We start from the raw sequence: 13,318 nt of genomic DNA, 5'->3' as shown, positions 1-13,318 counted from the left end.
GTGAGCCACCATGCCCAGCCCTTAAATTGTTTTTTATTAAGATTTCCTGACCAACGTTAAGGCCAATGGCATTAAGAAATCAAAAAAATATTGATAAAAAGTTTATAAATTTTTCTGCTAATTATCGGTGAGTACTTAAATTAGGCAAATGTACAATACTATATCCTATGGTTAATTTTATTTGACTTCAACTTTCTGCTAAACAACACTTTCCAAAATTGTAAAGTACAAATGCTTTGCAAAAGTTTAAAAAACACAGAAAATAATTTCAAAACTCAAAGTTACCATTATTTAAATGCATTTTGTTTTATTTTCACCCAGTCTCTGCATAAATAACTTTTTCTTAAACACAATTGAGATTCTGCTTCCACTTAACATTCTGTTCTAGGCATTTGCTTATATCCTCAAAAACTCTAGAGAATATTTTTAAATTGTTGGTATAAATGAAGTATATTGCTACTAATAATGATGACAACAAGAGTAACTAGCAAATTTGTAAATTAGCATCCAGACATGAATAACAAAAACCAGTTTTTAATTTTTTCAGACAAATGCAAGATTATTAGCTGATCATTCCAAACCAACTGCTGAAACGGTAGCACCCGACAACACTGCAATCCCCAGTTTAAGGGCTGAAGATGAAGAAAATGAAAAAGAAACAGCAGTATCCACAGAAGACGATTCCCACCGTAAGGTAAAAGTAACATCATTTATATTAATACAGTTTTTTAATTCTCCAAAGGTCTTAGTTTCAAAGCATGGTAAAAGAGATTATGTTATTTATGTCTCAGTTTAATTTTTTTAAAACATGATGATCACCTCAACTGCCTCCAATCACTAGAAGAATCATGAGGATTAATGAGTTTTACTACTTGGGCTGAGCTGCTGTATACTTGTTTCATTTTATAAAATCCAAATTCAGTTTAAACCTGTGGCTACAGAGTGTGAAGAATATTATAAACATGTTTATGTGATAGTGTGTGAAGAAAAAGAATAATGAATATTAAACGTTACCTTAGGCATAAATATGGTTACATTATCATTTGTTTGAAGAATGAACTTTTTTTTCTTTTAAGGCTGAAAAATCATCAGTACTAAAGTCAAAAGAGGAAAGCCATGGACAGTCAGCAGAACAGGGCAAGAGTTCTAGCCAAGAGCTGGGATTGAAGGATCAAGAGGACAGTGATGGTGACTTGAGTGTGAATTTGGAGTATGCACCAACTGAAGGTACATTGGACATAAAAGAAGATATGAGTGAGCCTCAGGAGAAAAAACTCTCAGAGAACACTGATTTTTTGGCTCCTGATGTTAGTTCCTTCACAGATTCTAACCAACAAGAAAGTATCACAAAGAGAGAGGAAAACCAAGAACAACCTAGAAATTATTCACATCATCAGTTGAACAGGAGCAGTAAACATAGCCAAGGCCTAAGGGATCAAGGAAACCAAGAGCAGGATCCAAATATTTCCAATGGAGAAGAGGAAGAAGAAAAAGAGCCAGATGAAGTTGGTACCCACAATGATAACCAAGAAAGAAAGACAGAATTGCCCAGGGAGCATGCTAACAGCAAGCAGGAGGAAGACAATACCCAATCTGATGATATTTTGGAAGAGTCTGATCAACCAACTCAAGTAAGCAAGATGCAGGAGGATGAATTTGATCTGAGTAACCAAGAACAAGAAGATAACTCCAATGCAGAAATGGAAGAGGAAAATGCATCGAACGTCAATAAGCACATTCAAGAAACTGAATGGCAGAGTCAAGAGGGTAAAACTGGCCTGGAAGCTATCAGCAACCACAAAGAGACAGATGAAAAGACTGTTTCTGAGGTTCTGCTCATGGAACCTACTGATGATGGTAATACCATGTCCAGAAATCATGGAGCTGATGATGATGGCGGTGATGATGGTGATGATGGCGGCAATGATGGCCCCAGGCACAGTGCAAGTGATGACTACTTCATCCCAAGCCAGGCCTTTCTGGAGGCCGAGAGAGCTCAATCCATTGCCTATCACCTCAAAATTGAGGAGCAAAGAGAAAAAGTACATGAAAATGAAAATATAGGTACCAGTGAGCCTGGAGAGCACCAAGAGGTAAAATTATTTTAAATGGTCCTTGTCCAATAAAGCCAGCATTATCAATAAACAGTCATGACCTTTCTCTGTGCTCTCACAGTGTCCTGTATGGATGTCTACTAGTACATTACTAAAATATATTATAGTTATTTCTTTTTAGGTCTATCTCTATCATTAGGCTGAGAATGCCTGTTTTATTTGGGTTCCCGTAGATGCAGATCTTGGATTTGAGTGTTGTTTATTTGAGAAGCACAGGGAACAAAGAGGAGTGCAGAAGTAACACAAGAAGGAAAGGAAGCTAATAAAAGGAACATCATTCAAGCCATGTAAAGACATTTTCTCAGAATTATTCCATTTGGCGACTGAAGGAGCTAGGGTACTTCTTTTGGCTGAGGATTGCTAGAGGGGTATTAATTTCCCAGCATTTCCAGCCTGTCCCTTGAGTGAGCCAGGTCAATTTCCATGATTTTTCAGGCACGGAAACGCAGATATTGGCCATTGAAAGTCCCTGGAACTAGCTGGAATGATAAATTATGACAGATCTGAAGGATAGGAGATACTGGCAACTGCTGCTCTAATGCCTTGAAAGCAGACGCCATATTGTTTTCGAGTTGAATCACCAGTGTCCAACAAAATGTCTCTGACATAACAAAAGAGCCAACAATGTTTGTTGAATTAGTTATAAAGATTAAGGTCCTACTTTATTAAGCAAACACATACCAAAATGATAATCTGGAAACTACAGCAGGATCGGGGCAGGGAGGAAGCATATTTGGAGCTTTCATTCAAAATCCTGGCAGCCACCCACCAGCAGGACTTGGCACAGATTTTGGTACACAAGGTCAATGGTAACCTCAGTTACTGAGAACTCTGCTGCCACTCTAACGTAGGAGTTTTCTTATACCTTAAAAGCCTGGTATGAAAGCTTTACCAACAAATTCAGAGAGATTTCCAATGTAACTCTGGCTTAACTACAAAATCACAAGATAATACTACATTTCTAGTGTTTTCTCAAATCCAAAGAGGAGACTCCAAGTCTTATTGAGTAATCCCCAGAGATAACGCACTAAATCTCATTGATAAAGATAGAAATGGGTCCTGTTCTCCAAGGGTTACTGTCTACCTCCACAGTTGTGACTGATTTCCCTTTCTTTTTTCTTTTTTTTTTTTTTTTTTTTTTTGAGGCGGAGTCTCACTCCTTCACCCAGGCTGGAGTGCAGTGGCGCAATCTCGGCTCACTGCAACCTCTGCCTCCCAGGTTCAAGCAATTCACCTGTCTCAGCCACTCAAGTAGGTGGGACTATAGGCGCCTGCCACCATGCCCAGCTAATTTTTGTATTTTTAGTAGAGACAGGGTTTCACCTTGTTGGTCAGGCTGGTCTCGAATTCCTGACCTCAGGTGATCCACCCACCTCAGCCTCCCAAAGTGCTGGGATTACAGGCTCCATTTCTTCTTTTTTTTCTGTTTTGTTTTGTTTTTAGAGATGGAGTCTTGCTCTGTCTCCTAGGCTGGAGTGCAGTGATGCAATCACAGCTTACTGCAACCTCAACCTCCTGGGCTCTAGCAGTCCTCCCATCTTAGCCTCCTGAGTAACTGGGACCACAGGCATGCACCATCATGCCCAGCTAATTTTTTTTTTTTGGGTAGAGATGAAGTTTCCCTATGTTGCCCAGGTTGGTCTTAAACTCCTGGGCTCAAGTGATCCTCCCACCCTGGCCTCCCAAAGTGCTGGGATTACACACGTGAGCCACCACACCCAGCCTGGTTTCCCTTTCTGAGATTTGAAATGATTTGAGCATGAAAAATACTCGTGAAAGTATGCACAGTGGAAATATAAATTAAGTAATGGCTCTCCTCTTAGTAGATTTTAACTTTTGCTCTTGTTATTCTAAAGGCCAAGAAAGCAGAGAACTCATCAAATGAGGAGGAAACGTCAAGTGAAGGCAACATGAGGGTGCATGGTGTGGGTGAGTATGCATGAAGCAAGCTGTCTGTGACTATATCAAGGAAGAAATGGAATCTGCCACTTTGGGCTTGCCCCTCCATCCTTTGTGAATGCTGCACAGAATTTTTTCTCTCCCCAGTCCTCCCCAAGGAAATGCTCCCATAAATCGTTGACATTTTTTTGTGCATACCTGATATACAACTATGGGTAAATGAGTTTGCAAACTGGAAGCCCTGTTGAGATATTAGTGAAAGGGCTAGAGTTCTTCCTTAAATCCTTTTGCTTCTGAAAAGACTTAATTCTATCTTATTTATTCTCAAATCTGTAACTTGCTGGTGAATTTATATCCCATACTTGATAAAGGACCTTATTCCTCCCCCATCACAAACATTTTGAATTTCAGCCTTATTTCACTTCTGACCAGCTTGCACAACGTTGCACTAAGGACTTCAGACTATGACCATCTCAGGCATAGAAGAGCTGTCTGTTCTTTGCACATCTCCAATCCAAACTGCTGCAAGAGGAAATCTAGATTATCATGTAAAATAATCTGTAAAATTATCATGTAAAATAGAAGGTTCCATCTGATATTAACACATCAATTAAAGAGGATTCCAATGTCTTCCCACTTCCAAATTTGCAAATTTCAAGGACTTCAAAATTTCCCCCTCATTAGTGAAAATGAAACTAGTCGAGTGAATTTGTATTTACATACTCAATTTAACTTTGTCCATGCTTCCTGCCCAATCTTTTCTGTTAGATTCTTGCATGAGCTTCCAGTGTAAAAGAGGCCACATCTGTAAGGCAGACCAACAGGGAAAACCTCACTGTGTCTGCCAGGATCCAGTGACTTGTCCTCCAACAAAACCCCTTGATCAAGTAAGTATTCTGTAAAATAGTCTTTAAGTGGCTCCAAAAGGTTAGTGACTGAAATAAAAATATTTGCAATTGAAATTTTTGCTTAAAAAAGGTAGATACCTAGGTTATCATTTGGTTATTTGGGATATTTGGAACATCTGCAGTTTTCATTCTACTGAGCTTATCTAGAGCTAAATTGTCATCACCGTTGGTACAGTTTAGTTGATTTTTTTGATGCCAAATGGAACAATTACGATTTTAATAGTCTCACCTACCTGACCACATCTTTGGCACAGCACTGTTATCAGCATATGAGCTTTAAGGAGCAGAGTGTCTTCCAGTGAGCATTTGGCTCTATCAGCTTTTTCTTCTACTTATCTTCCATAGGTTTGTGGCACTGACAATCAGACCTATGCTAGTTCCTGTCATCTATTCGCTACTAAATGCAGACTGGAGGGGACCAAAAAGGGGCATCAACTCCAGCTGGATTATTTTGGAGCCTGCAAATGTAAGATTATGTCCCTCCTGTCAACCATCATCTCTGAGAGGGCTTGGGATGAATCTGGACATGCCTGAATTATCTATATGCAAACAGGGAAAAGCTGATGTAGTTCTGAACACAAAAATCATCAACTGGAGAAACTTAAAAAATAAGAACTCTCAGGCCTTAACCGTAGGAGATTCTGATTTAACTGAACTAGGTTGGAATCCTGACATTGTTTTTTTTATTTGTTTTTAAAGTAACCTAGACAATTCTAATGTGCAGCCAGGGCTCAGAACCACTATGATAATGCTATCCACTTAATCACAGAGTTGAATCACTGGAATTTTGCTACATTATTTGCCCTCTTCCCAATTTAAGTTAAGCCTTTGCCAAGAAGTCTTCTGACAACACATTTTTCCAGAAGTTTTTTAAGGCTGTCTTCCTTCCCCAGGATATTCTCAATTGTGTTTGGCTCCCCTTACCACTAAGTGATTCTCCACATTAGCAGTGCTCACTAATGTTTCCGGGTCTCCTCCCCTTCCAGACACAGGAGAGGATGAAACATGTCAGCCTCCTGGATGTTAGGTATGACCATATATCTTGCTTTGTCCAGTGAAATGTGAAAAAAGTCATCTATGTGAGTTCTGGGCAGAAGCATTCAAGAGCTGGGGTATGGTTCTCCATCCTCTGCTCCTTTGCCACCACAAACTCTCTTTGAGATAGTGGCCTCAAAAAATGGCAACGTCATTGGTGGCTGGCAAGATGGCCAAATAGGGACCACTCTGGTTTGCAGCTCCCAGTGAGATCAACGCAGAAAGAGGGTGATTTCTGCATTTCCAGCTGAGGTACCCAGCTCACTGGGACTGGTTAGACAGTGGGTGCAGCTCACAGAGGGGGAGCCAAAGTAGGGTGGGGTGTTGCCTCACCCAGTAACTGCAAGGGATCGGGAAACTCCCTCCCCTAGCGAAGGGAAGCTGTGAGGGACTGTGCTGCGAAAGATGGTGCATTCTGGCCCAGATACTATGCTTTTCCCACAGTCTTTGCAATCCACAGACCAGGAGATTCCCTCGGGTGCCTACACCACCAGGACCCTGGGTTTCAAGCACAAAACTGGGCCACCATTTGGGCAGACACCAAGCTAGCTACAGGAGTTTTTTTCCATATCCCAGTGGCACCTGGAATGCCAACAAGACAGAATTGTTCACTTCCCTGGAAATGTGGCTGAAGCCAGTGAGCCAAATGGTCTAGCTCAGTGGATCCCACCCCCACAGAGCCCAGCAAGCTAAGATCCACTGGCTTGAAATTCTTGCTGCCAACACAGCAGTCTGAAGTTGACCTGGGATGCTTGAGTTTGGTGGGGGGAGGGGCATCCACCATTACTGAGGCTTGAGTTGGCGGTTTTCCCTTCACAGTGTAAACAAAGCTGCTAGGAAGTTCGGACTGGGTGGAGCCCACAGCAGCACCAGAAAGCCACTGTAGCTAGACTGCCTCTCTAGATTCTTCCTCTCTGGGAAAGGCATCTCTGAAAGTAAGGCAGCAGCCCCAGTCAGGGGTTTATAGATAAAGCTCCCATCTCCTTGGGACAGAGCACCTGGGGAAAGGGGCGGCTGTGGGCAGAGCAGACTTAAATGTTCCTGCCTGCCGGATCTGAAGAGAGCAGCAGATCTCCCAGCACAGCACTCAAGCTCTGCTAAGGAACAGACTGCCTCCTCAAGTGGGTCCCTGACCCCCATGCCTCCTGACTGGGAGAGACCTCCCAGCAGGGGTCAACAGACATCTCATACAGGAGAGCTCTGGCTGGCATCTAGCCGGTACCCCTCTGGGACGAAGCTTCCAGAGGAAGGAACAGGCAGCAATGTTTGCTGTTCTGCAGCCTCTGCTGGTGACACCCAGGCAAACAAGGTCTAGAATGGACCTTGAGTGAACTCCAGCAGACCTGCAGCAGAGGGGCCTGTTAGAAGGAAAACTAATGAACGGAAAGGAATAGCATCAACATCAACAAAAAAGATATCCACACAAAAACCCCATCTGAAGGCCACTAACATCAAAGACCAAAGGCAGAAAATCCATGAAGATGAGGAAAAACCAACACAAAAAGCCTGAAAATTCCAAAAATGGGAATGCCTCTTCTCCTCCAAAGGATCACAACTCCTTGCCAGCAAGGGAACAAAAGTGGATGGAGAATGAGTTTGAGGAAGTGACAGAAGTAGGCTTCAGAACATGGGTAATAACAAACTCCTCTGAGTTAAAGGAACATGTTATAACCCAATACAAGGAAGCTAAGAACCTTGAAAAAAGGTTAGAGGAATTGCTAACCAGAATAACCAGTTTAGAGAAGAACATAAATGACCTGATGGAGCTGAAAAACACAGCACGAGAACTTCGTGAAGCATACACAAGTATCAATATCCAAATCGATTAAGTGGAAGAAAGGATATCAAAGATTGAAGATCAACTTAATGAAACAAAGTGTGAAGACAAGATTAGAGAAAAAAGAATGAAAAGGAATAAACAAAGCCTCCAAGAAATGTGAGACTATGTGAAAAGACCAAACCTACATCTGATTGGTGTACCTGGAAGTAATGAGGAGACTGGAACCAAGTTGGAAAACACTCTTCAGGATATTATCCGGGAGAACTTCCCCAACCTAGCAAGACAGACCAATGCTGAAATTCAGCAAATACGGAGAACACCACAAAGATAATCCTCAAGAAGAGCAACTCCAAGACACATAATTGTCAGATTCACCAAGGCTGAAATGAAGGAAAAAATGTTAAGGGCAGCCAGACAGAAAGGTCGGAATACCCACAAACGGAAGCCCATCAGACTAACAGTGGAACTCTCTGCAGAAATCCTACAAGCAAGAAAAGAGTGGGGGCCAATATTCAACATGCTTAAAGAAAAGAATTTTCAACCTAGAATTTCATAACCAGTCAAACTAAGCTTCATAAGTGGAGAAATAAAATATTTTACAGATAAGCAAATGCTGAGAGATTTTTTCACCACCAGGCCTGCTTTACAAGAGCTTCTGAAGGAAGCACTAAATATGGAAAGGAAAAACCAGTACCAGCCACTGCAAAAACATACCAAATTGTAAAGACCATCAACACTATGAAAAAACCGCATCAACTAATGGGCAAAATAACCAGCTAGCATCATAATGACAGGATCAAATTCACACATAACAATATTAATTTTAAATGTAAACGGGCTAAATGCCCCAATTAAAAGACACAGACTGGCAAATTGGATAAAAAGTCAAGACCCATCAGCGTGCTGTATTCAGGAGACCCAGCTCACGTGCAAAGACATACATAGGCTCAAAATAAAGGGATGGAGGAATATTTACCAAGAATTGGAAAGCAAAAAAAAAAAAGCACGAATTGCAATACTAGCCTCTGATAAAACAGGCTTTAAACCAACAAAGATCAAAAAACACAAAGAAGGGCATCACATAATGGTAAAGAGATAAATGCAACAAGAAGAGCTAACTATCCTAAACATATATGCACCCAGTATAGGAGCACCCAGATATATAAAGCAAGTTCTTAGAGAACTACAAAGAGACTTAGACTCCCACACAATAATAGTGGGAGACTTTAAAAACCCACTGTCAAAATTAGACAGATCAACAAGACAGAAATTAACAAGTATATTCAGGACTTGAACTCAGCTCTGGACCAAGCAGACCTAATAGACATCTACAGAACTCTCCACCCCAAATCGACAGAATATACATTCTTCTCAGCACTACATTGTACTTATTCTAAAATTCACCAAATAATTGAAAGTAAAAACTCCTCAGCAGATGCAAAAGAATGGAAATCATAACAGTCTCTCAGACCACACTGCAATCAAATTAGAATTCAGGATTAAGAAACTCACTCAAAACTGCACAAATACATGGAAACTGAACAACCTGGTCCTGAATGACTACTGGGTAAATAACGAAATTAAGGCAGAAATAAGGAAGTTCTTTGAAACCAATGAGAATGAAGGCAAAACGGGCCAGAATCTCTGGGACACAGCTAAAACAGTGTTTAGAGGGAAATATATACCACTAAATGCCCATAAGAAAAGCAGGAAAGATCTAAAATTGACACCCTAGCATCACAATTAAAAGAACTAGAGAAGCAAGAGCAAACACATTCAAAAGCTAGCAGAAGACAAGAAATAACTAAGATCAGAGCATAACTGAAGGAGATAGAGACACGAAAAACCCTTCAAAAAATCAATGAACCTAGGAGCTGGTTTTTTTTAAAGATTAACAAAATAGATAGACAGCTAGCCAGACTAATAGAGAAGAAAAGAGAGAAGAATCAAATAGATACAATAAAAAATGATAAAGGGGATATCACCACTGACCCCACAGAAATACAAACTACCATCAGAGAATACTATAAACACCTCTATACAAATAAACTAGAAAATCTAGAAGAAATAGATAAATTCCTGGACACATATACCCTCCCAAGACTAAATCAGGAAGAAGTTGAATCCCTGAATAGACCAATAACAAGTTCTGAAATTGAGGCAGTAATTAATAGCCTACCACCCAAAAAAAGCTGGGGACCAGACAGATTCACAGCTGAATTCTACCAGAGGTACAAAGAGGAGCTGGTACTATTCCTTCAGAAAGTATTCCAAACAATAGAAAAAGAGGGACTCCTCCCTAGCTCATTTTATGAGGCCAGCATCATCCTGATACAAAAACCTGACAGATATACAAAAAAAAAAAATTTCAGGCCAATATCACTGATGAACATGGATGCGAAAATCCTCAATAAAATACTGGCAAACCAAATCCAGGAGCACATCAAAAAGCTTATCTACCACAATCAAGTCACCTTCATCCCTGGGATGCAAGGATGGTTCAACATACGCAAATCAATAAGTGTAAGCCATCACATAAACAGAACTAATGACAAAAACCACATGATTATCTCAATAGATGCAGAAAAGGTCTTCAACAAAATTCAATACCCCTTCATGCTAAAAACTCTCAATAAACTAGGTATTGATGGAACATATCTCAAAATAATAACAGCTATTTATGACAAACCCATAGCCAATATCATACTGAATGGGCAGAAGCTGGAAGCATTCCCTTTGAAAACCAGCACAAGACAAGGATGCCCTCTCTCACCACTCCTATTCAACATAGTATTGGAAGTTCTGGCCAGGGCAGTCAGGCAAGAGAAAGAAATAAAGGGCATTCAAATAGGAAGACAGGAAGTCAAATTGTCCCTGTTTGCAGATGACATGATTGTATATTTAGAAAACCCCATCATCTCAGTCCAAAATCTCCTTAAGCTGATAAGCAACTTCAGCAAAGTCTCAGGATACAAAATCAATGTACGAAAATCACAAGCATTCCTATATACCAATAACAGACAAGCAGAGAGCCAAATCATAAGTGAATGCCCATTCGCAATTGCTACAAAGAGAATAAAATACCTAGGAATACAACTTACAATGGATGTGAAGGACGTCTTCAAGGAGAACTACAAACCATTGCTGAAGAAGTAAGAGAGGACACAAACAAATGCTCATGGATAGGAAGAATCAATATCGTGAAAATGGTTGTACTGCCCAAAGTAATTTATAGATTCAATCCTATCCCCATCAAGCTACCACTGACTTTCTTCACAGAATTAGAAAAAAACTACTTTAAAGTTCATATGGAACCAAAAAAGAGCCCATATATCCAAGACAATCCTAAGCAAAAACAACAAAGCTGGAGGCATCACGCTAACTAACTTCAAACTATACTACAAGGCTACAGTAACTAAAACAGCATGGTATTGGTATCAAAACAGATATATAGACCAATGGAACAGAGCAGATGGCTCAGAAATAATGCCACACATATACAGCCATCTGATATTTGACAAACCTGACAAAAATAAGCAATGGGGAAAGGATTCCTTATTTAATAAATGGTGCTGGGAAAACTGGCTAGCCATATGCAGAAAACTGATACTGGATTCCTTCCTTACACTTCATACAAAAATTAACTCAAGATGGATTAAAGACTTAAACATAAGACCTAAAACCATAAAAACCCTAGAAGAAAACTTAGGCAATACCATTCAGGACATAGGCATGGGCAAAGACTTCATGACTAAAACACCAAAAGCAATGACAACAAAAGCCAAAATTGATTAATGGGATCTAATTAAACTAAAGAGCTTCTGCACAGCAAAAGAAACTATCATCAGAGTAAACAGGCAACCTACAGAATGGGAGAAAATTTTTGCAATCTGTCAATCTAACTAAGGGCTTATACCCAGAATCTACAAGGAACAGATACAAATTTACAAGAAAAAAAAACCCCATCAAAAAGTGGGTGAAGGATATGAACAGACACTTCTCAAAAAGAAGACATTTATGCGGCCAAAAAACATATGAAAAAAAGCTCATAATCACTCGTCATTAGAGAAATGCAAATCAAAACCACAATGAGATACCATCTCTCACCAGTTAGAATGGCGATCATTAAAAAGTCAGGAAACAACAGATACTGGAGAGGATGTGAAGAAATAGGAACGCTTTCATACTGTTGGTGGGAGTAAATTAGTTCAATCATTGTGGAAGACAGTGTGGCAATTCCTCAAGAATCTAGAACTAGAAATACCATTTGATACAGCAATCCCATTACTGGGTATATACCCAAAGGGTTACAAATCATTCTACTATAAAGATGCATTCACACATATGTTTATTACAGCACTGTTCACAATAGCAAAGACTTGGAACCAACCAAAATGCCCATCAGTGATAGACTGGATAAAGAAAATATGACACATATACACCATGGAATACTATGCAGCCATAAAAAAGGATAAGTTCATGTCCTTTGCAGAGACATGGATGAAGCTGGAAACCATCATTCTCAGCAAACTAACACAGGAACAGAAAAGCAAACACTGCATGTTCTCACTCATAAGTGGGAGTTGAACAGTGAAAACACATGGACACAGGGAGGGGAACATCATATACCAGGGCCTGTCAGGGGCTGGGGGACTAGGAGAGGGATAGCATTAGGAGAAATACCTAATGTAGATGATAGGTTGATGGGTGCAGCAAACCACTATGGCATGTGTATACGTATGTAACAAACCTGCACATTCTGCACATGTATCTCAGAACTTAAAGTATAATTAAAAAACAAAAAACAAAACGGCAGTGATCCTGAGCTCTGGGGAGACTGCAATGAGCAGAGCCCTCCTGCCAACTTGTATTGGACTTGTAGCAGGATTGCAAAATTGACTTTTGTTTCTTTAAGCCACTGAGATTTAGCAGTATTTCTTACCATAGTATCAGCTAATAGCTACCTTTTTCTCTATTCAATAGCACTTGTGCCCTCCACCTACAAATTTCAACTCTGATTCTACAGCAGTGATTCTGGGGCCTAGCTGCACATCCAAATAGATCTTGGAGCTTTAAAAACATCCTGATGCCCAGAATTCACGCCAGACCAATCACATCAGAATTTACTTGATTGGAAGCTGGCATTTGGTATGTTTTTTAAAACCCCAGGCAATTTTGTTGTGCTGCTGCCAGGGCTGAGGACCACTGTCATAATAATGGGGCCCTGAGAAAGCTCTGTCAGTTGCCAGAAGTCGTTAAGCTTCCTGTTATGAGGACTTGCCATAGGACACGAATAAGCCCAAAGATTACAGTACGTTTTCTGCTTGTAACAGCTATTCCTACTTGTACGGACTTTGAAGTGATTCAGTTTCCTCTACGGATGAGAGACTGGCTCAAGAATATCCTCATGCAGCTTTATGAAGCCAACTCTGAACATGCTGGTTATCTAAATGAGAAGCAGAGAAATAAAGTAAGTTATCCACAGGTTAGCTTCTTCAATGTCTGTCTACAGGGCATGAGGAAGAAAGACGTGGTGGGGGGGCTACCTACCTCTGCATACTGGCAAAAGCCCACTATGCTTC

At 40.3% G+C, this 13,318-nt stretch overlaps 1 protein-coding gene across 2 annotated transcripts in view; it reads left to right on the top strand.

The window, feature by feature from the left end:
- The window catches only part of SPARCL1 (SPARC like 1), a 56,569-nt gene that overhangs the window by 34,318 nt on the left and 8,933 nt on the right, over positions 1 to 13,318 (top strand). For both annotated transcript variants that reach the window (XM_004039091.5, XM_055384623.2), the window contains 6 exons: positions 548 to 694; positions 1,077 to 2,093; positions 3,971 to 4,043; positions 4,782 to 4,900; positions 5,267 to 5,387; positions 13,070 to 13,206. In XM_004039091.5, the coding sequence (XP_004039139.3) occupies positions 548 to 694; positions 1,077 to 2,093; positions 3,971 to 4,043; positions 4,782 to 4,900; positions 5,267 to 5,387; positions 13,070 to 13,206 (1,614 nt within the window). The remainder of the gene's footprint in view (positions 1 to 547; positions 695 to 1,076; positions 2,094 to 3,970; positions 4,044 to 4,781; positions 4,901 to 5,266; positions 5,388 to 13,069; positions 13,207 to 13,318) is intronic.

Source organism: Gorilla gorilla, chromosome 3 (assembly GCF_029281585.2).
Source record: "Gorilla gorilla gorilla isolate KB3781 chromosome 3, NHGRI_mGorGor1-v2.1_pri, whole genome shotgun sequence".
Classification (NCBI taxonomy): domain Eukaryota; kingdom Metazoa; phylum Chordata; class Mammalia; order Primates; family Hominidae; genus Gorilla; species Gorilla gorilla.
The sequence above is the reverse complement of the archived record's forward strand: the minus strand, read 5'-3'. Positions and strand labels throughout refer to the sequence as shown.